This window comes from Sturnira hondurensis, unplaced genomic scaffold (genome assembly GCF_014824575.4).
Source record: "Sturnira hondurensis isolate 20B ecotype Veracruz unplaced genomic scaffold, ASM1482457v3 Scaffold0008196, whole genome shotgun sequence".
In the NCBI taxonomy this organism is placed as follows: domain Eukaryota; kingdom Metazoa; phylum Chordata; class Mammalia; order Chiroptera; family Phyllostomidae; genus Sturnira; species Sturnira hondurensis.
In genome coordinates this window covers 22,953,135-22,975,862 of record NW_028080827.1, presented here as the reverse complement: position 1 = coordinate 22,975,862, position 22,728 = coordinate 22,953,135, and the positions used below count along the sequence as shown (strand labels likewise).

General features: G+C 38.7%; 1 protein-coding gene across 6 annotated transcripts in view; it reads right to left on the bottom strand.

Annotated features, from left to right (window-relative positions):
• FRMD6 (FERM domain containing 6) overlaps window positions 1–22,728 on the bottom strand; it is a 93,590-nt gene that overhangs the window by 15,980 nt on the left and 54,882 nt on the right. For 5 of the 6 annotated variants that reach the window (XM_037054302.1, XM_037054300.1, XM_037054298.1 and 2 more), the window contains 7 exons: window positions 16,491–16,734; window positions 13,553–13,643; window positions 10,639–10,742; window positions 9,562–9,638; window positions 7,140–7,326; window positions 3,381–3,536; window positions 41–106 (listed from right to left, as the gene is read on the bottom strand). In XM_037054302.1, coding sequence (XP_036910197.1) covers window positions 41–106; window positions 3,381–3,536; window positions 7,140–7,326; window positions 9,562–9,638; window positions 10,639–10,742; window positions 13,553–13,643; window positions 16,491–16,589 — 780 coding nt within the window. In that variant the 5' untranslated portion in view covers window positions 16,590–16,734. The remainder of the gene's footprint in view (window positions 1–40; window positions 107–3,380; window positions 3,537–7,139; window positions 7,327–9,561; window positions 9,639–10,638; window positions 10,743–13,552; window positions 13,644–16,490; window positions 16,735–22,728) is intronic. The other variant, XM_037054303.1, reaches the window with a different exon arrangement.

The following is a 22,728-nucleotide window of genomic DNA, read 5'->3' as shown; positions in this document are numbered from 1 at the left end:
AGTAGATACTATTTGACACTTATTTCTCTCATTTACTAACCTGAAAAATCTGTATTCCCCGCATAGTCAATCCAAGGGTCAAAGAAGCTTCAATTTCCCTTTTATCCTGTAAGAGTTTTATTAAAAAGTATTATTTTTTTCAATAAACAATTCAGCACCAAAGAAAAGAAAGAGAAATTTCAGAGCTGGTAAGTTTTTGACTAGAAATAACTCCACTCGTCCTTTGCATCCCTATTTTTCTACAAGCTTTAAGAAATCCATAAGCACATGATAAATCAATAATGGCATATTCTATATTTTTAAATCCTTGAGATTTAAAAGCATTAGTGTTTTTCACTATGTTAAATACATTTCCATATCTGACAATATTCTAAATACTTATGTTTTCAAGAACTCCAGTAAATAAGCCTATTTTTACAGTTTTTGCATTTCTTTTTACCTTCCACCTTATACTTAACCTTTTCTTAGATGTTAGAATGTTAAATATAATGTAACAGTTAAATTCTGAGATGCATTCAACATCATACGTTTCAATCTGGGTACACGTTCCAGCTCAGAAGGTAAAGTTAGAGACCAGCCTAAATATTTAAGGGTCTCTCACGAGGACAGGTAAAAAAAGCTGTAAAAGCTTTATATTCCATTGTTTTTTTTTAAAGTACTTATTTTTAAAGTGTTCAATTATTACTTGCCAAAATGATATACATTTTACCAGCTAAACTATAAAGTGTAAAATATAATGTACAACTATCTAAGGAAAAAAATTCTGCAATTAAGAATGCACTCAGAAATTTGGCCATATCTTTTAAGTGCTTATCTGTAACAAGTGGATATAAAATACAACAAAGTTTAAAATGAAAGATACATAAGATTACTAAGTAACTATTTTTTCTATGAGATTTCTCAGTACAAACAATAAATGAACATGTACAGATATTTATTAACTTTAGTCCAGTTTTCCCATGAACATGGTTAAGAAAATATTTTTGGAAAATGCATCCCCACCAGGCACAGAAAAGAGAAGACACAGCCTGGTTTTGCTTTTTGGGCTGTCTTTCCCCACCAATAAATTTTTATACCAACAAAGGCTCATATAGTAAGAGAAACCAATCCACCACTGTGAGTTTAGGCCAATCTTCCTTTCAAGGTTTCCTGCTGCTTCCTGAAATGAGACTGTGCTCACGCAGACGCTGGCTGTGCAGGCACGAGCGTGCGGTGCTGGGAAAGGAGGTCAGAGTCCTTTTTCTCAGAACGTTTCCTGTCCTTCATCTACCTTATTTCAATCTTATAACCGGGCCTTAAATGGAGCAGTTTTAATGGTTGCCATTTGACTTCTCCAAACAATGAAAACTCTGCTCACAAGGTAGCAATATCTATTTCCTCATTTCACTCAGTTACATTATTATTAATTACCTCCTTTTAAGAAGACAAGGATAATTTTCTCCAGCAAGTAGAGGTATCCTATTTTAAGTAAATTTGAAAGATTAATTTTTATACAGCAGATGAAGTGAGGATATCTACTTCACCAAATGATTCTTAATAGGAATTTTTTAAATACTAAACTTTTCTTATCAAATAAGAATCACTACTGTACCAGGCATTCCACCTGGTTAGTTCAGACTCATTATCTCAGAGAATTTTCTCAGCTTTGGAAATGTAGAGTCATTCTCACTTAGCAGATGGCCCAGGACTACATTTGCTTGGGGCCCCAGTGACAATCAGCAGTAATCAGACTTTCTAACTGATATTTGATTCCAAAGCCACACTCTTTTCAATGCATCACTGATACTTCTAATACATTTTAAAATTGTAAACTAACTTATGTTAAAAGTGTTATTTATGCCCTGGCTGGTGTGGTTTAGTGGATTGAGTGCCGGACTGCGAAGCAGAGGGTTGGTTCAATTCCCAGTCAGGGCACATGCCTGGGTTGCAGGCCAGGTTCCCCAGTGTGGGGAGCACAAGAGGCAACCACATGTTGCCACATGTTTCTCTCCCTGTCTTTCTCCCTCCCTGCCCCTCTGTCTAAAAATAATAAATAAAATCTAAAAAAAGGTGTTATTTATTTGCATCTTATCCTATAAATTAAGTGTCACAAATAAAATATCTTAAGGAAAAAATACCAACTCAGTCCTTTAGGAATTTAGCTGAGGAGATTTTATGGAACTCAATATGCCTGTCAAGGACTGCAGGGCATTAACGGTGCACCCCTTGGGCATTAAAGAGAGAAAAAATACCATCTTTTGGTCCCTTAGTCAGTTTTCTGAACCAGGAAGGATCATCACCAGCAGTATATCCAAACTACAACCCAGTCTCCAACAGTCTAGTTATGCTAATCTTACCACGAGGGGTACATTGTTGCACCTGTACCCCTCGTGGTAAGTGCAACCATCCCCATTTAGCTACGGGGAGACTGAAGCAGACAGGTTCAATAACTTGCTTAAGGTCACATGGTAAAAGGTGAAGCTGGGAGTCAATCCCAGAAGTTAGGTACAACAGACCACACTCTGAACCACTTCATCCTATTTGGTTTGAGAATATACCTCTGTATTTATAAGTGGAGATTTCAGAGTTCTCGCCAAAGACGTGACACTTAATGAAATGAGAGGAATGGGGAGGAGGAGGCGTAAGGGAAGAGAAGACAGATGATAATAAACAGTAGTGCGAGTGATTGGCCCCAATTGTTACTTGGGTGTGACCTCTGACCTCTGAAGACATAAGGCTAGGGACACACAGGACACAAAAGAGGGTAGCGAACACCAGAGGCTGAGGGAAGTGCAGGGCTCGGTGGTGAAAGCTCACAGGCTCTGTTTGCAAACAGACCTGGTTGAATCCCTGCTCTGCCACTTACTCGGTTTGTGGTCTTCAGTCTGCTTCCTCGTCTGTAAAATTGGAGATTATAGTTCCTATCTCACTGAGCTGTGAGGACTTTTTTTAAAAAGGATAAACATACAGTGTACCCCACAAACACAGGACTCAATAAACACCAGCTGTCACGGTGATGCTCATGCCGGTAATGGATACAATGCAGGAATGACTTCACGTTGAGGAACATTAAAAACTACTGATTGGACAAGTTGCCCATGTTACTCCCCTAGACAGAAATGCAGATTTGGAAAGAAGAAAAAGAACTATTTTTTGTCACCGAAAAGCCAGATTCACAATTTGCAGCCAGTGTTATCTCAGCATTGAATCATGGAAGCCTCTGTCCCAGGCCCCAGGAAAAGCATCACCAACTTCGAGACTGACCTACGATGACAAACAGTGGGCCCCATGAAGCTCTTGTAAAAGCCCATTAAAAAGCGAAGTGAAAACTTTAAATAAAAGCATCTTGGGATGGAGAAGGGAGTTCTTCTCAGAAGCTGAGACGCACTACAGTTTTATACCTTATACAGTCTGTAGTAGTGAACGGCGACGTCATCCAGTCGCACGGCCTCTTTGATATATTTAAGATGAGCCTCGGAAGCTGTCAGTGCAAACTGATCTTTGTGCATGTTCGGAATGTGCTTCAGGATATAGTCCTTCCCCCTCTTGGAAACAACCTGTTGGAATACAAGGGGTGTGCAATGCAGCATTTGCTGGAGGGATGTAAGTACCCTCGTCCACAAATGACGAAAGGACAAGGACATAAAATAAGCCATATAAACTAGCTAATGTCTATTAGAAAATTCCCATTTTTACTCTGTTTTCACCATTGGTGATATTACTAGGCTGAATCAGCTAATACTAAAAGAGTCAGTTTAGCTATAGTACCGCATATCTTAAGAAATCACAAGAAATGGGAAAAATATGTTCTCTTGGCTTTACACTCACCAAGAACCACCCCCCCCCAAAAAAAGCCAAAAACAAAACCATGCAACCTTGCAAAATTTTTGTACACATCATTGCTTATCCTTGCAATCACTGGCACCATGAAATACATCTCCTGTCAGCACATCTTCAGGCTCTGGATCCTACTTAACTCTTCTAAAATTACAGCCACAGGGGGGAGGTTCTAAATGTTAGTCCAAAGAAAGCAGGAGACTGTGAGAAATTCTCTGAAATGTGTGGTTTTTGCCTAACAGGCTGATATGAACAGTCTACTTGAATACTTATGAAAAAACAATTTCTTTCATACATTCATTGCAATTCATTGTGCCTATATTTTCATCAGACTGGAGCCTGAGCTTTTAGATGTTAAAAATACATAGTAACTAGCAGCTGCAGGCTAAGAAAAAGGTGTTGATTAGTTAAAGGGCCTACCTGATTCATAAAATAGAATGAGGGAAGAATTACACAAAGTAAGAGTGGTGTTTAAAATCATCGGAATAAAAAAATAGAGAATCTTTAGTTTTAAAGTGTTTTTTTAAAAGATTTTATTCATTTATTTTTAGAGGGGAAGGGAAGGAGAGAGGGAGAGAAATATCAACGTATAGTTGCCTCTCGTGAGTTCCCTGCTGGCATGTGCCTTGACTGGGAATCGAACCGTTGATTGTCTGGTTCACAGGCCTGCGCTCAATCCACTGAGCTACACCAGCCAGGGCAGTTTTAAAGTGTTTTTTATAAATACTGACAATTTGTTTCTTTCTACTGAATTAAACAGGATAAATTACCAGCCAATTATCAAGTTCTGCTGAGAATTCAAATTACAGATTTTTCTTTCTAGATGCCTTTTACATGGAGATCATCTCTATCAGTGCTTGTCAACCTTTCTCGGGCCAAAGAACACAGAGGAAGTAATATCTGGTAGGGCAGTGAAGGAGCAGCTTTGCAGAGCCACGGGGCTGAAGACACTGGTTCCCGGGCACCCCGGGGGTGCCACGGCACACTCTTTGGGAAGCCCTGATTGAAGTGACCACGGTTCAGTGAGTACCTGATGATAACTAGGGAATGTAGAAACAGGCTAATTTTGGTCCAGCATGACACCTTTTGCAGTTTCTCTCCCAGTAACTGAAGCACTGTCAAATGTCAGTCAACAAAAAGGTATACGGAGCACCATAATGTTAAGTGCTGAAGAAACAGAAAAGCTTAAGTTTATGTCTGTCCTTTGGAACACACCTAGAAATACCAAGTTTACTGGGGGTAGGGGCGAGGGTGGGCAAAATAAGATGTAAAACACAGGGTCCTGCTGAGCCCAGAGGAGGGGTGCTGGGTTCCTGGACAGTCAGTCTATCACAGAAAACTACACCTGGACTGGGTTGTGGAAGATGAACGGGAGTAGTCGTGTGAAACAGGGAGAGGGGCTTCACGGGCTAAAAGAATCAGGGAAAGAAAAGTCAGACTGAACCACCACAGGTGTGGAGACGCAGGAATTACTGGATGACGCTACAGGACAAAGTTCAAGGAGCAAAACAACAGAATGGAATCTGGAGAGGCTGGCAGAGACCACGTCCTGCAAAGATCCTCAGTCATGCTTGGGAGCCTGGGCTTCACTCTGCAGGTGGCAGAGAAGCCTCTGAAAGTTGGAGTCAGAAGCAGAATCAGTGCTGATGAGAGTCAGAACCTGGGAGATGGGAGGAACCACGATGGGGAACGGACGCAACAGACATTTAGGAAATTAACAAAAATACAAGAAAACTTTACCTCTTAAGCTGGGAGATGGGTTATCAAGTGTGTGTATAAGATGGATGACTGGATGAGACGGGGAGAAGGAAGGGTGATAAGGGAGAGTTCTATAAGATTCTCTAGTTTCTGGGTGACAGGTGGGTGGCAGCGACACCAGCTGCGGTTAGGAACTCAGAGGTTGGGGTACAGAGAACTGAGGTGGTGGGAAGATGAATCTCACTTGGCACATTTTGAATTTGAGAAACCTTTGGGTAAACAGCTTCTCGCGGACACGGAGGCGAGGTGGTTATTAGAAACATCACACTGGATGAAACCTCCCAAGGGTGGGGGGTTAAGTGTCAGACACAGCTGAGAAATTCAGGAAAAGAAGTGAGAAGTGTTCACTGGTGCCCCCAGGGACCTCACTACTAGAGGGGCGGTGGGGAAAGGCAGAGGGAAGAGGGTTGAGGAATGCACCTGGGAAGTAAAGGAACTAGAAAATCAAGTACACAGTACTTTTCCCAGAAGCTGTACTAAAAAGGGAAGGCCGGAGAGGCGGCATTTCCTTCCCTTCTTTCTTGCCGGAGGAGAGGGCAGTGGGAACCAAACATGTCGCGTGTGTTCTGACTGAAGGACAGTTAGTCTGAGCGGAGGCTAAAGGTATAGACGAGAGAGAAGTCAGAGCAGAGACCTGGAAGAAGGATGGGAACAGGTACAGAAGGGGCGGGGTGGAGGAGGGACAGCTGAGACAGTTCATGCTGGAATCACCCCAAATGTCCTTGTTGAAGTGAAGGAGGTGGTGGTCAGGACAAGCAGTTTCCTTACCCAGAGGGGCCTGACTTAACGATGGTTTGACTTAACAACGGTGCAAAAGCCACACCCATTCAGCAGAAGCCATACATCAAATTTTGAATGATCAGTCCTCTCTCGTGATGCTGGGCCGTGGCAGTGAGCCACAGGACCATGAAGTTAAATAACTGATTTACCAGCAGTTTTGTTTTAGTTTAACGCTTCAAACACGCTTCAGGCTGTTTTCAAGCTTTCCGCTGGGTTTGTCCCATGCTGGGCACCCAGACAACCATTCCGCTTTTCATTTTCAGTATAATATTCAATAAATTACATGCGATACTCAGCATTGACTATAAAACAAACCTTGTGTTGGATGATTCTGCCTAATTGTAGGTGAGTGTGTAAGTGTTCTGAGCATGGTTAAGGGAGGTGAAGCTAAGCTATGATGTTTGGTAGGTTAGGTATAAAGAATGTGTCTCAATTTAAGATATTTTCAAATTACAATGGGGTTTATTGGGGAGGAGAAAAATGCTGCAAATTGAGAGTAAGTAAGAAGATCAAGGCCATGTAAATGCCAAAAGCAAGCTGGCAAATTCCAAGTTCCACCATCTTAGAATGAAGAGCAATCATGTTCCGCGTTACCTATCAGCTGAGAATATATCAAGAGATCGTGGAGACCATGCTCCCAAGTCTGAAATGTACATTCGGGCATCACGAAGGGTTTCACTGGCCATAAAACATCTGGGTTCCCATTTCTTGAACCAACAAGAGTAGCAGCGTAATCAACTAGAAACATGCAAGAGAAAACCCTAGAATTTGAAAACAGTGCCTACCCAAGATGGGAAGTAAGCCTCCGGCTCAAAGTACTTTCCATAGTGTTTATTCCTTTTGAAGTTCCCCAGATCAGCCTGCAGGGCAAAGGCTGCCAGCAGGAAGTAGGCCTCCTCTCGGAGCACACACTGAGAATGAAGAACTTGTTTTCTCAGGTGCCAGTAATAATAGTATCTTGCTGCTCTGTCACTAGGAAAATAAAAGAAAACAGAACGCACATTTTGATGGTACAATCCAATGGCATGTAAACAGAACCCAAATCCTGCTACCCATCTGCTGACAAGGGTTCTTCTGTTTCTGCCCCCTCCTCCGCCCTCCCTCCCCACCCACTGATAAAGGGGGAGGCTGCAGGGACCCGGACCGCTGCCTCACTGCACTCTAAGTCAGACTACCCGTACTGAAAAATAACATTTCTTAGATCTTTAACATACGATTCATTCAGAGACTTGAAAAAAGGTCTCGATCATTCCACTCTAATACGATACACATTTCATGAAACAAGTATTCGCAATAGAAACCTAGGCATTTGCTGTATTAAAATAATTTTGTTACACTAACACTATACATATAACATAAAGGCAAATCTGAGGGGACAATCTTGGCTTTAATGTTTTGCTACTCTTTTTTGTTTTTCAGTTGAGTACATCACAAATCCTCTAAGGTCCTTTTAAAAATATTTCTGTTTATATGATTGTCCAGAAAAAAATTAACTATAAATGGTGTTTTTTTTCCTCTCTCAGGATGAACGAACTGAAAAATGCTTACCTTAAATCTTTTTTTTATTAAGTGTATGTTACTTTATGGGTGTGTTTTAATAGGCACATGTTATGACAATCATGCTACTCCTCAAAAATGGAAAAACTACTAGTGTGCTCATTACTAACCGCTGAGGTCAGAAATAAATATAGTGCCCATTAAACATGCTGAGTAAGAAGTGCTGACTGGGAAAAACCAGAAATAAATATAGTGCCCATTAAACATGCTGAGTAAGAAGTGCTGACTGGGAAAAACACGGTCAAGCTTCAAAAGATGTCATGGGCATACAGGACGCCTTTGTGATCAAAGTAAAAACGAAAAAAGAAATGTACGTGTCTATTTAATGCACTTATTTGCCTCCCTATTATTTAGGTTGAATCTTTACCTGACATTCATAGCTTGGTAGCTGATGATAATAACATATGAGTTTACTTTAACCAAGACCGTATTTAAGTATAAAGAGTTTAAAAATAAAGCATTTAACAGAAGCACAACAAAAACAAACAATAAAAATAAAGCATTTATGTAATTTTTCCCCCCTTGGGATGGGATGCTTTTCAAACAATTCTTTTTATAATGTTGACCACTCAGTGTTTGGACTAGTTCATCTCAGGAGAAAAGGGCAGAAATATTGGGATAAATTAAACATTCATTAGCCCTAGGGGGTTATTAGTGGCTAAATAACATATTTTCTTTCTTTCTAGTGCATTCCATACTTAGTAGGTAAGCTATATAAAAATTTTATATAAACTGGGAGTAGCTAAAAAGTTTCTCAGCTCTTTAAAAAATTCTGTATGGGTTAATATATTTTACATTTTAATATATAAATGGCAATGATATAAATATTATGAGTGAAGATACTAGCCAAATGTATCTTTGTCTCTTATATGGGGTTTCTCAAAGTTTAATTATAAATAAATATAACACAGAGTTCACATTTTTAGCATTTTCTACAAAATCACCTCTGAAAGTTTCAACTGATAAACCTGCATTTGAAAAGGTGAATTCTGAGTTTATATCATGAATAAAGTGTTGTCCAGGAAGCCACCTCCAAAAAAAGAATCAATTACCCTCTCTCACTAAATTGCATCAAAGATTCTCCCAGGATGACTCCACTGGGTGGAATCTTAGCTTTAAAGTTACTGCCAAGAACAGAAGCAAGACCCCCAAAGTGAAAAGAAAACCAGGCTGCATAATGCCCAAGCATTTGCATGGGAGACAGTTCTTCCTGCCGTCCCACTCCCCCATCGCCACCAGACGAGAATTTGGTCCTATTATTAATTTCTCCACACTACATAAAAGTGCTAGTTCCTTCTTGAATGAAGTATCTTTTGGGTGAGTGATGTGTTATTGAAAATGTGGAATACAGAAAATGTGACCCAGTGATACTGCTAACATTTTCATCGACAGCCTAACGTGGTCATTCACTCACTTAACAAGTATTTATTGAGTGCACACTGTACCTCCATTGTAGGGCCTGAGGATACGTGTATGTAAAAGGATTTTTAAAAAATCAAAAACTCCTGCTCTCATAGAATTTATAGTCTAGCAAGCGGAGATGAACAAGCATGAGAACTTTACTCATAACTGCACTTTACTTGGTTTATTTACGTTGGAAGATGAGGGCCATGGGACCCAAAGGTTTGGAATCCCTCCCTGTCCGCATACCTGATGAGTCTGCCGTTTTCCACGTAGTACTGCACACGGAAGTGGATGATCATAGGGGGCCCAAACTGGTCTATGCCCTAACGCAAGGACACAGAAAAATCGAGCTCTTGTTAGTTATGCCAGCAACGGATTTCAAAAGTAATAAAATACCATTATTTACAAGATACTTTTTAAACGCCGAAAGGTTTTATTTCCTTCTAACGAGTGTGGCCTTGCAGGGGAAAGGCAGTTGTCCCATGCGGTTGCCAGGTTCATGCACAACCAGGAAGTTAAAAAGCGTCATTACTGTATTTGATACTCATTCACTATAATGCCAATGACAGCATAAGGGAAGATAAAAATAAATGCCAGTGGAAATTTCTAGCTGCCTTCCAGCTCCTTTCTCAGCTCTGTCCCCTGTGGTGACCATTTGCTCCTCATTACAAATGTTCTCTTGTCCCTCTGACATTCCACATACCAAATCCTAATATGCTGTTTGTTTATTTAGACATTCACGTTCCCTACTTTGTAGTTAGCTTTGAAGTAGGCTTCCACTTTATTCCACGAATTCTTAAATACAAAGTGGAGGGTCTAGGATTAGACACTGGGGGTTTATTCTTGATTTACTAGGGTGATCCTGAAAACACTGGGTAAATCCCTGGGGAGTGCTCCCCCATGTAAACAGAACTGATGTGGACGAAAGAAAGGCAACCAGAACAATAAATAACGAAATATCAAATGTAAGAGTAGTAAAAGCAGATTCAAAAATTGCTAATAATACTAATGTCAGTCTTGACAACTGGCGTAGCCAAGGAAGAGCAACATGCAGTTCTCTCATGCTTCTCATTTCCAGGCATTACCCCATGATTACTGAAAAGTTATTATCCAACATTATATAAACAGATATCCAAAATCTAGTTATATGCTAGAAGCTATTAATATTTCATTAAAGTGACATTTCAGAACTTAGAAAACTCATTTCCCTTTTCCATTTTCCTTTTCTCTGCTGTACAAAATGTTTATAGTATTTTAAATGTATAATAGCTAAAATAAACCTTTAGAAAATCAAGATAATTTTGCTCATAAATGTAATCTCACCCAAGTGACTTCGTATTGTCGTACCTTGCTGGCCTCTTTCTTCCATTCTTTTGGACAATATTTATAAAGCTTTTGTGACAACTCCATATACACATGTTCATTATCTGCACATTAATTCAAAAAAGGAGACAAGATGATAAAAAAGGTTAGATTAAAAAAAAAGAATATATACAGAAACAGGTTTTTAAAAAGTCTCAAGATTTGTGAATGTACTCTGAATTCACATACTACTGAGAAAATGCAACAAGATACTAAGACATAGCTCTGTGGCTCTCAGACATGTAATAGTGAGAAGAAACATTAGTTTCCTACCCTTACTTTTACTTAGTTTCCAGGGTCATTACAGCTCATAGTTTAACTTCCAACACTGTGGGAGTTGCTTGGGCTTTTTATCAACACAGGCTTTTGTTCGGCTCACAGAAGACTCTTCTTACAGGTACAAAATAATGAAACAATGCAGAAATACCATCTCAACTGTTATTTAAGAAATTAGAAAACACTGATGATAATAGCACATTTTCCAGGGAGAAGCCTGACCCATGCTTTGTGAAGAATAAATAGTCCTTAAGTATTCATGTAAAATACAGCATGACAAAATGATAAGCCATTACTCATACTGCCTTTGGGATTGATCTTGTGGGAAGAGGAGAAGAATCCTATGCAAAACAAGAATGAATGCCAAAATAGCTCAAGATGAACAGAAAATAAGACTGCTAAAAACCCATATAAAAATGATCTACATGTGTGAAAACAAACTAGTAAAAAACATTTAAAATTTTCAGACTTCCCAAAGAGAATCTTTTGAGATTTATTTCCCAAGAAAAGCCTTCAGCATTCCTATCTCGTACAAAGTTCTTGATCTTTATTTTTTTTAGTTTATTCCTTTCCCTCTAACCCTCACTAAGGGGGCAGGCTCACGGACAGCACTACACACAAATGTACTCGTTCTGGGAGGAGAGTCTGACCACCCTGAGGTCAGTATATTTGACCACACTGTCACTCCTGACTGGGAAAGTGCCATAAAAGAGGAAGGGGAAAGCCACTCTTTGTCTATAAATGGCAATGTTAAGTCAACCAATTTGAACGAAAGGGGTAAGAAAAAGGTCCCAGAGGTGGAACAAAAAGAGGCTTCTTCAATCCATTTATCAGACCAATGAACACCCCCTCCCATCTCTCCTGTGCTACTGATTAAACATGAAATGGACAAGACCAGACAACGTTCCCCTTGAATCTGATGTGTGTTTGGCTTGAGTTCCCGTCTGAAGAAGCAACATCATGAAGAGAACTGAGTCTGTTCACCATAACAGAACATACATATTTTTAAAGTGCCACTGTCTGCCATCTGACAGTTTGACCACAGCCAGCTAGTAGTAGAGTCAGAATTAGAACCAGGTCATTAGATTTCTGTTCCAACATTCTTTCACCATATTCTAATCTCTCTTTCAAAAAGAACACCTTAAAAGCCCTTATTTTTAAATCTAAAGCCCTGGCTGGTGTGGCTCAATGGATTGAGTGCCGGCCTATGAACCAAAGGATTGCAGGTTCCATTTTCAGTCAGGGCATGAACCTAGGTTCCGGGATGGATCCCCAGAGGGGATCGTGTGAGAGGCAACCACACATTGATGTTTTTCTTCCTCTCTTTCTCCCTCCCTTTTTCCCCCTGTCTAAAAATAAACAAACAAAATATCTTAAAAATTAAAAAAAAACTAAAAAGAAAAAGCAAGCTGTAAACTAGTTTTATTAGACTGACTTGTTGAACAACAAAGATAAACAGTCTGGCTATAGTTGTAGTAAGAATGAATTTTGAGTATGAAGTAAAAGTTAACTTTACTCAGAATCTGCAGGGCAACTTATTTCCTCCCAGACCCTTTCTCGAAAGAATGACTGAGGTATGTGCTGATACAGGGATGGGCTAATGAAGCATTTGTATTTTTATTGCCTTCTCAAAGGAAGAAACTTAAGAGCAAATGGTTGGTTCACTGATTCCTGGCGTGTGTTCCCTGGTCTGGTCTCACCTGAAAATACTACTGGAAACAGCTCACACATCGTGGGGGAGAAGGGCCTTGGCTACCAGGTGACTGTGATACGCTTTCCCACCTGACAGATCTAAGCGTTTTATGGTACTAACCAGAGTCAAGCTATCATAAGCCTTTACATTTAAACCAATTCCAATAATAGAATATAACTCATATCCAAGTATAAAACATAAAAACATTTCATAAAAAATTCTTCTTAAAAAACTGAACAAAGATATGAAAGGTTTTTGGCATCTAAATTAAATTAGAAAAATTTTAAAATATAAATTGAAGGAAGAAAGCTTATAAGGAATGGCTACAGGTAAACCCTGGGAACTTAACTCTAACTAAAGTGTTAGGGGGAGATGAGTCCTCTACTCAAAAATCTTCCCTACATAAAGTATACAGAGGAAACTAACCTCACATCTCAAGGCCATATATTCTGACAGGAAGAAAGAGAAGGGTAAGAAGGGAAAAACAGAAAATAAGCATAAATTAATAGAGCACTGTTATGTAGTCAACTGAATAGAGTCAGTTCTATTATGCCCTCATTTCTTTTCATGCCAAAAATTATAAAACAAATTGAATTACGAAACATTGAAAGTAATTTCCTACTAGCTCCAGCTGCTCCCTCTGTTCAAGAAAACAAAATTCAAGCTTGGTTCATTCAAACATAAAAGAGCGAACACATAAAATCCAGACTCCTAAAGAGGAAACAATTTTTAAGTTCAAACTATAATAAATATATGATCTAAGATTCTAAATCTTGTAAAAAATACACAAGAGTTAAGTTTAAAAAATGAATACTAGAATAAAAATAATGATTTAAGTTACAGCTATAAAAGGTCATTTCCTTAGGATAGTTGGCTAAGTCCAGCAGAGATGAGAATAGGACTTACTTTGTATCACACTGAGTCCAAAGAGGTGGCAGTCCTTTAGCCTGAGCAGGTCACACACCTGGACCAGCAACTGGTGACACAGAATTTTAACCTGGAGGAGAGGAAAAAACACAACTTGAGATAGTAATTCAACCAAGTCCACACAACAAACCACAATGGGCAACTGAATGCTCCTAAAAGGAGGCCTTGGAGCCTCCTGACACTTCTTCATTTTGTAGAAGTAAAAAAATAAAATCCAGAAAGCTTAAAGTGCCAAAGGTGATAACTCACAACTTTGCTCATTTGTGTACTATAACATTTTTATATGTGTATATTAAAACATGTGCAACACAGTTTATCATTTTGTATGTACATATAAAATGATGTAATAGGCGGCGTTTCACCTCTCACTTGTACTATCACTTGCAAATTTTGTCTTTAATAAGATAGTGATGCCAATTTACAGTTTTAATAATTATAAAATCTAAATCAGTTAATTCTGAGTTAATGGCTTTTTATCATTCCTTAGTATGTAACTCAGGTTCAGAAAATAAAAACATGCCGAGATTTCTTGATAGCTATCAGGCGAACATTCAGAATGGCAAGTGACAAGTGGAGTTAAGAAAAATTGGTTTACTGCTCTTCCCCACACTCATTAGTAAACAGCAACTAATCTGAAGCACCTTATCTGCTGGAAAGTGCAGAAGATCTTCAGGTGAGGCCAGAGTAGCACCAATTCAGCTTCCTAGAAGCACCAGGAACTCAGTGTTGCTGGAACGGCGTCTTATTTTATATTCGGGATATATAGTAGGCACCCAGTACATATTTGGTGAATGAAAGCCAGGAGTCTGATTTCCCTATGGGCTCCCTTTGCTCTGTTCCACCATTCAGACGACTTACTCTCTGACCTCCAGAGCAAGGTCATTGTATAAACGTGCCACACAAGAACATAGGGAAAATGTGTTAATGTAAACCCACCAACAGCACTGAGAGATACACCTGCCAGTAGGAAATCATTATTTTGGATTTTGAGTTCTATATGACCATAATTCCACTTCACATATAAGCTTAAATAAACAGAATGATAAAGGAAAAAGTATCACATGTTATATAAAATTAAACTATATACTACAAATTTGAGACTTAGAATGTGTCATAAGTTTAGGGCACCTTTAATCCCTAGTTTTGACTGTATTTAAAAATGTCATATATAAAGCACTTGGGGTAAAATGTGATGAAAAGTTTTTAACATAAGAATTCTTAAACCACAAACTACATAAAAATAAGCTACGCTGTCTTGTGTAACTCCTGTTCAAGTAATGCTGTACATTTCCTTCATACATACCATGTAATTATTATTATTATTCTGTAAGTTAAAATCAAGTATTTGCAGCCTACTGATAAAGCTCTTTAACAACTACCAGGTAAGTACAGTGTTCTTGCTTAAAAACTGCAATTAACTAAGGCTGTGGCTCTGAAGTCTTACCTGCTGTGAGGACAAGCTTGAGTGTTTTGTATTGGCATACTGTAAAGTCTTTTAAGGCTACATTTGAGCTGTTGTGAAATGTTTCATTCTTTAATCTTTGGGAGAAATAGGAACTTTAAAAAGTGCTATAGAGTATGAGGTATTGAATAAGAATTAAGCCATTATCTAAAAATATACTCTACATGGAAGTTTTTAACAAAAACAGGATTTGATCCTAAAAATCAATGGGTTTCGGGGCACAGATATTTAAAATACGGTCCAAGGGTAAAAAACAACCCCCCCCCCCAAACAAAACAAAAAAACTGTTCACTCTAGTCTCAGTTAAGAGGTATAAGCTCTTAGTCACAATTTATGTCACTCATAAATTTTTGGCTCTTACATTTACCACAATTTTATTTCTACAAATTTCCAAATTTCCACATTTGATATTTATCTGATGATTAAATCATTTAAAGCAATCCCTACTAGTGACACTCACAGAGAATTCGGAATGACCAAAACACTAAATTTACCCCACATTCAGAAAGACAACATTTATCAATACACTCTCGGAAAACAAACTTTGCTTAAAATCCAATTTAGAAATGATGAAAAAAAACAGGCCATGAATGAAATAGTTTTTGTTACAGTTAATTTGTTATACCACAACTCTATGGACATCAGCTGTTTTTTCTGAACACAAAAATAACACATAATTCCAGAGGCGTGAAGTTCAGAAACAAGCAAAACTGCTCTCTGGTGACAGAGGTGGGGACAGTTGCTGCCCTTTGGGTGGAGCTTATTAACTGGGAAGAGGGACAAAGATCACTCTGGGGTCCTGGGAAGGCACTGTACCTCCGGTTGGACAATGATTACATGGATGTATGTGTTTGTAAATCTTCGCTGAGCTACACGCTTAAGATTCTTACATAACACTTGCTGCATGTAAATTATAACTCAGTTTTAAAAGTTAAAAAATTGTCATATTCCTTAATATTCAGATGAGCTAAAGAGAACTGATGTTGACTCACGAAGTGTAAGCAACAGATTGATGTTCAAAACACAGCCTATTCTAAAAATTGGCTAGACTTGGGCTACTATTAAACCAATGACCAAAACACACTAAAAAGCTAGTAATTATTACCATTTCACATGGGTAAGTACAAAAGTATTTAAAAACCAAATTCATATTATTATCCATAAATATCATATTTCAATAAAAAAATTCAAAAATAGCAAAGTGTTTATTTTTCTATAATACAGTAACCCAAATACTCTACTTTTACAACCAGCAAGAGAACGTTGAAGGCAGCAGCACTTAGGCCATAACTCAAAGCTCACACCTGTGCAGACCACTTTAACCCCCCAACCCGCAACAACATTAATGGTCTCATTCTGTAACAGCTTCACCCCTAATGGACCAAGTCATAACTTGAATGTGGTCACTGGTGGGAACACAATTATTTAGACATTTCTTAAGTGGGATCTACTCACATTTATGATGATGTTCAGAGACTCATCATTGGGAAGGAAAATACACACACTCCGGCGGTCTTGCATGACTCTGTTGTTATGAAAGTTCAGTTTGTTCATTGTGTGTGGGCTCTCTAGTGGTCAGGACTGGGCTCCAAGTCCTCGGCAACTGCTCTGGCTCCGAGAACTCCAAAGCCAAACTCCGCTCCTCATCACACGCTCTACAGGAGAAGCATCGTGCTGCTCCACTATGTAGGTTTCATAGCTGTAACAACAACAAAGAAAGCCGTGAATAACGGTGGCAAGGCTGGTGAGGAGAGACAGCAGGTCTCAAAGCCAGGCTGCCCAGCCGAAGAAATGAGAACGCTCCGAAATTTATTCTGTGCTTTGCCCACTAACAACCATTTTAAAAACTTTCATTCACTGTCGCTAACTACGCATAAAGACGAGCGCCGCACCCCCCGCCCCCCAACACGGAGGTGGTATTGTGCACTGCAGCTCACAGAAGCAGAGCCTGCCTTGGAGGAGTTTCCAGCCTCATGTGAGAGAGAACTGAGAATGAGCAAAATGACAAAACAGCAGCAACAACAAAATTCTCAAACTCTTCCCCCTTCCATGACAAACTCAAATACAGGTTGGCTCTCTCATGACATTCCTTCTTCAACCGCTTTGGTCTGGCTTTCACTTCCTTCACGTCACCCCTGGGGCTCAGACAAGGGATGCCAGTGACCTCCAGGCCATGAGCAGTGTCCACAGGAGTCACTTTAACGGACTGATGTCTCCATGACATTTACCATGGTTGTTAAACCCTCCTCACAGCCTTTCTCCCCCTCAGTTTTTTGGAACTGATCTCTTGTCTGATTCTCTAATCTGACAGTGCAAACAATTTTTCTATATTATTTCACCAACCAATCAAATAGATAGGAATAACAAAAGACTGTATATATCAAACCATGTTTGTATCCAAAAGAAATGTGGATTTTGGATACCTCTGATATCTAATCAGTTTATTAAACATTTTAATTTTATTTTGTTTTCAAGAAATGAAAAGTTTGTCTCCAATTTCTAATAATTATACCTTTTACTTCTGTTCCATGTCTCACTGCATGGTTCACTGCACGGGCAAGGCCTTGCTGAGTAATTTTGAAACAGTGGTGGATACTTGTTACTTTTGAGAAGTATGTCTACTATTTCATATCTTATTGCTAATACAACACTATTCAACCAAGATATAGTGACTCTTTGCCCCTCGAACCACTAACAATATTTATATTGCTCCTATATTAGTGGGACCCAAAAGAGAATTTCCAGGAATATGGAACTATTTACCAAGCAGAGAGTTGTAACCCTGTAGTTTTAACAGAAAAGCTCTTATTGGTGTTCACATAAATGAGATAGAATTTCGGCCTATTTGCTTCTTAAGGTTAAATGTCTATCTGTCAACAGCGGGAGGATGGGACAGAATATACTCTCAGATGACATCATGAATAAATACAACCTACTATTTCTTTTTAAAGTATTGAATATAAATAATATACTATCCACAAGGGAGCTATGCAAACTAAGTAAAAACAAATGGTAATCTTATATACAGTATTTCCTTCTCAGGAAGGTGACCAAAAACTCCTTTAGGAGTATGCTGCTTTTCTTAAAAGATGATAACAATTATTTCCCATTAGGTCACAGTCAGCAAGTCACCCTAAACGGTCACTGCAGGCCAATGTTGCAGTTCTCTCCAGGACGGGATGGTTGACTGTGTGTTCTATGACTACGAACTCACGGCGCCCCAGTCCCATCCCCTGTCTAAAACGTGCACACTTTCAGTTCCACAGTTCAAAGCACCAACTGCAGGACCACTGCTGACTGCACCAGAATCCCGTGGGCGTTTGTAATAAATACAGGATCCTGAACAGTGACATGTCTACTCAATCAGAATCTCCGGGGTCAGGGCCTGGGAACCTCGATCTTTTAAAAGAGCTCCTCAGCTATTTCTGATACGCGGTCACGTTTGGAATTCACACTTTAGCTAACAGAAGGAAGGTGCTGAGCACTGGTTAGGATATAATACCTCCACAGTACACACTGGGAAAACAAAGGTACAGAACTGGGGGAAGCAACAAATGTAAATGATATCACATCGTAACTGTAACTGGGGAAAAAGTCCTCAATATTTCTGAAGGTATAAATTCCTAAAATAGGTTACATATATATACTCAGAACATTTTCCTGAAAAATGTTACCACGTGATCTAGGGATAAATAAATTGGAGACATAGGGTACCCCAAATATACCCTCCCATAGAAATTCAGAAAATGTTAAAGGCTCTGAGTTTGTTAAACTCAAACTTCCTTGGGTAGAGAATACTCCCTCCTCCACCACGTATTTATTAAGGTCAAGCAGAATAAAATCCTCAGGCATACCATGTAAGAAACATGGTTCTCAAATGGTTTCCTCGTCAAGGATTATACTTCATGGCAAAATTTCCCCTATATATTGATGTTTTTCAACACTCAGTCCTCCTCTCTGCTATTAAAATCTTGTAAAATGATAAGCTATGCTCAAATGCATCTTATTTAAATTCAAACATTGAAGTGATATTAATCCCAGTATGTTTTTTATTTAAATCTATACTTCAAATTCAGTTACTCTTATAATTTTCCATTTCTAATTAAACCAATTAAAGAGGGGTATTTTTACTGACCTACTTTCTAGAATTAAAAAAAAAAAACCTAGGGAAAAATATGTTCTGAGGTTTGGGATGTTTCCAAAGTTTCATTAATTTTAAAATTTCATTTGAGTACAATTTTTATTTATTTCATGGTTCAAATAATGCAGTGAAAAAAAGACGAGAAGATGATCACTGAAGAAAATTTTATAAAAGCAGAGTCTTTAAGAAGTAGTAATGGTTCATTATTGCTTTTTCTAGAAACCTCTGAATGTAGCAAACTAAAAAAGCCCTTAAAGAGAAATAAGATTAAATTTTTACTTTACCCAAGACTGCATTAAAACTGATTAAAAGGTTTAACTGAAATAGCAAATAACTCTATCTCTCTAAAATATGCTCCAGTATAAAATTTAATCTTAAATTGGACAGTCCTGGGGAAAAGAATTACACTAAATTGGTACTAATCTGAATCATAGAAATTAGCCTTGTATCCACTGGCTACTTATTCTGTGCTCTAAAGTAAATTTTAATTCTGTCCCAAGGGGGCACACTTCCTATTCCAGGGCAAACTGTTTTCTGTTCAGTAATCTTAGGCTAGGTTATCTACAGAGAACAAACCATGTCTTAATAGCGTACTTCCCAGGCAACAATAACACAGCTGTACTAGTGATCAAACTCCACTTTGCCATTTTTATTAAAACCCAAGTTACACATAAAAAGTTAACCTGTAAGATTCCCACACTTGGATTTTAAAGTCCTTATTTCCTGATAAGCACTGTTGGTTACAAAATTACTTTATTTCTTTTAAGGATCAAGAAACCATTACCTACCTGATGTGAACATTCTATACTGATTTTCATTTTTTAGAAATTACTGGAAAGAGCCCTGGCTGGTGTGGCTCAGTGGATTCGGCGCCGGCTTATGAACCAAAAGGTCGCTGGTTCAATTCCCTGTCAGGGCACCTGCCTGGGTTGTGGGCCAGATCCCTGGTTGGGGGCACGTGGGAGGCAATCACGCATTGATGTTTTTCTTCCTTTCCTTCTCTCTCCCTGCCCCCCTCTCTAAAAACAAATGAAATACTTAAAGCATAATTTGGAGGGGTTTTTAAAAAATTAATTATTGGAAATAACCTTTAAAACTGGGTCACCTTGAAATAAAAGCATGGTCTTTAGTTCAATATAAAGGGTATGGCAAAAGTAAGTTTACAGTTTGAGTATACGGCATAGTGTATTCTTGTATTATTACTTATTAATTAGTGTATTATTTTCCATGCAAACAATGGTAAACCTACTTTTGCCCCACCTGTAATACAGCAATATTTGTTCACTGACTGTGACAAATGTACCACAGTTGTTTAAGAGTTAACAATAGGGGAAAGTGGGTATATGGGAACTCTCTGTACTATCTTTGCAATTCCTGTATACCTGGAAGTATTCTACAATAAAAAGTTTATTAAAAAAATGAAGTCACCAGAAATTTCCTACCCACATAACAGTCTTTATTTTCAGTGGAGGCTAAGGGGAGGTTTCAATTTTGAGAGTGTCACCCTAAAAAAGTGAAAAGACAGGTGTTTGATAAGAAGATTATTATAAGGCAACCTGAAATAGCCCCAGACGTTGCCCAATGTTTCCTGGAGGCAAAAGTACCCACTGTTGTGAACCAATACTCTAGCAGGGGTGTCCAACCTGCAGCCCAGATGGTTATGAATGTGGCTCGGAACAAAATCGTAAATTTGTTTAAAATCTTATATACTTTTTTGGTCATCAGTTTTCATGTTTGTGTATTTAATGTGTGGCCAAGACAGCTCTCGTTCTTCCAGTGTGGCCCAGAGATGCCAAGTGTTGGACACCCCTGCAGGGTTCTTTATACAGTCATTATGGCTACTTTTTACCATTCAGCTGTTTTTTTAAGTACAGCTGATCCTCAAATAATGTTTCATTAAATGTTGTTTTGTTACCACACTGATGAGAGAAAAAAATTGATTTCCAGGGGGCCAGTGTCCATGTGGAATTTGGACATTCTCCCCAGGGGTTGTTTGCACAGGTTTTCTCTGACACACTCCAAAGATGTGCACTGGAGGTGATTGACATTCCACACTGTCCCAGTCTGAGTGAGTGTGAGGGGCCCTGTGACAGAAGGGTGTCCTGTGCGTGGCCGGTGCCTGCCTTGTGTCCTGAGCTGCTGGGACAGGCTCCAAAAGCAGCTTGGAAAATAATGATCTTACTTGTTTTTATTAACCTTTCTTAAATGTATTATAACTCACATTTATTTCAATGTTTAACAGTAGAAGTGTTTTGGATCTTTATTTAGAAGTTTGGTGATGCTTTTAAGACCAGAAATAACCTGTAGGAATTTAACTCTTGTTTATATCAATTAGCCAATGAAAAAATGAGTTTCATTATACATCGTTTTGCTTAAAGTTGCAGTTTCCAAGAGTCTATTGATGATTTTAAGTGAGAACTTTAAGTAACACAAATTTCCCAAGTAAAAGTCATCAACTGAGTTCCAAACTCAGATATCTGGCTTGAACCTTGAAGTTAAATTTTTTAATCTCTTGAATGTCAAATGGCCTCTGGCTTCAGAAAAGCTTCGAACATTAGCCTTCTTGAAACTTGAGTTTTTAATGTAGCATACTGCCAAACTTCTCACATAAGTACGCGTCTATTATTACCAGGTACTTGCTCCTAGAAAGCCCTATATTTTGATTTGATTCTAGCACCAGGAAATCAAAAATTAACCCGGAAGCAAATGATACTTGATTTTCATTTTGTCTGTATGCTTTGTATTATGAGAATTTCTTTTTCTTCTTAAGGGCTGTTTGAACACAAGAGCTATTTTGGAACCACAAAATTATGTTTCTCTAGAGTGAGTGATTTGAACACTTTCTGCTTCGTGGCCTGTTTTGCAGTTGCCGTTTTGCCACCCCTCCCACCCCAAATAAAGTGATTGACATCTACGAACCTTGTGGAGCCAAGCCTTCTGGAGAGAACATCAGACTCTGTTCCTGTCTCATCTTACATTCCAACCACTGCTCTGGTAGGTAAACAAGGACTGTCCAAAGCTAAAGATCACCTCCCCTTTCACTGAACCTCAGGTGTTTAGGGATAATGTGAACAGGACATCAATCAAGAAGACAGACTTAACCTCCCCAATCAGTCAAACCTGGGTATTCTAATCTGAATTGTACAATATTTGCTATATAGCCTTGGGCAAGTAACCTAATCTCCGAGCCTGATTCGCCATCTGTAAAATCTATCGTATCGGCCTCCTAGGAATATCGGAAAGATTAAATGACATAATGGATATAAACACTAGCTATCCAGTTGTCGAGGGAAGAGTCATTAAAATAACAGTCACGAGAAGGCACATCTACACACAATCAACAAGAATACATATAACCTAGAGTTCTAGAACTGAGAGCCAGATGAGGCAACTGGACTAGGCTTTGGGAGGTCTACTTTGGGGCCAGGAAGTAAAACGTACTGTTTGTTGTAAATGGAATAGTTGCATTATGTTAAGTGGTGAGTCCTTTGAAATTTTATTTATGGAATTTGTGAAAAATAGAAAGTGTGTATGAGTGTACAGGTTCAATGT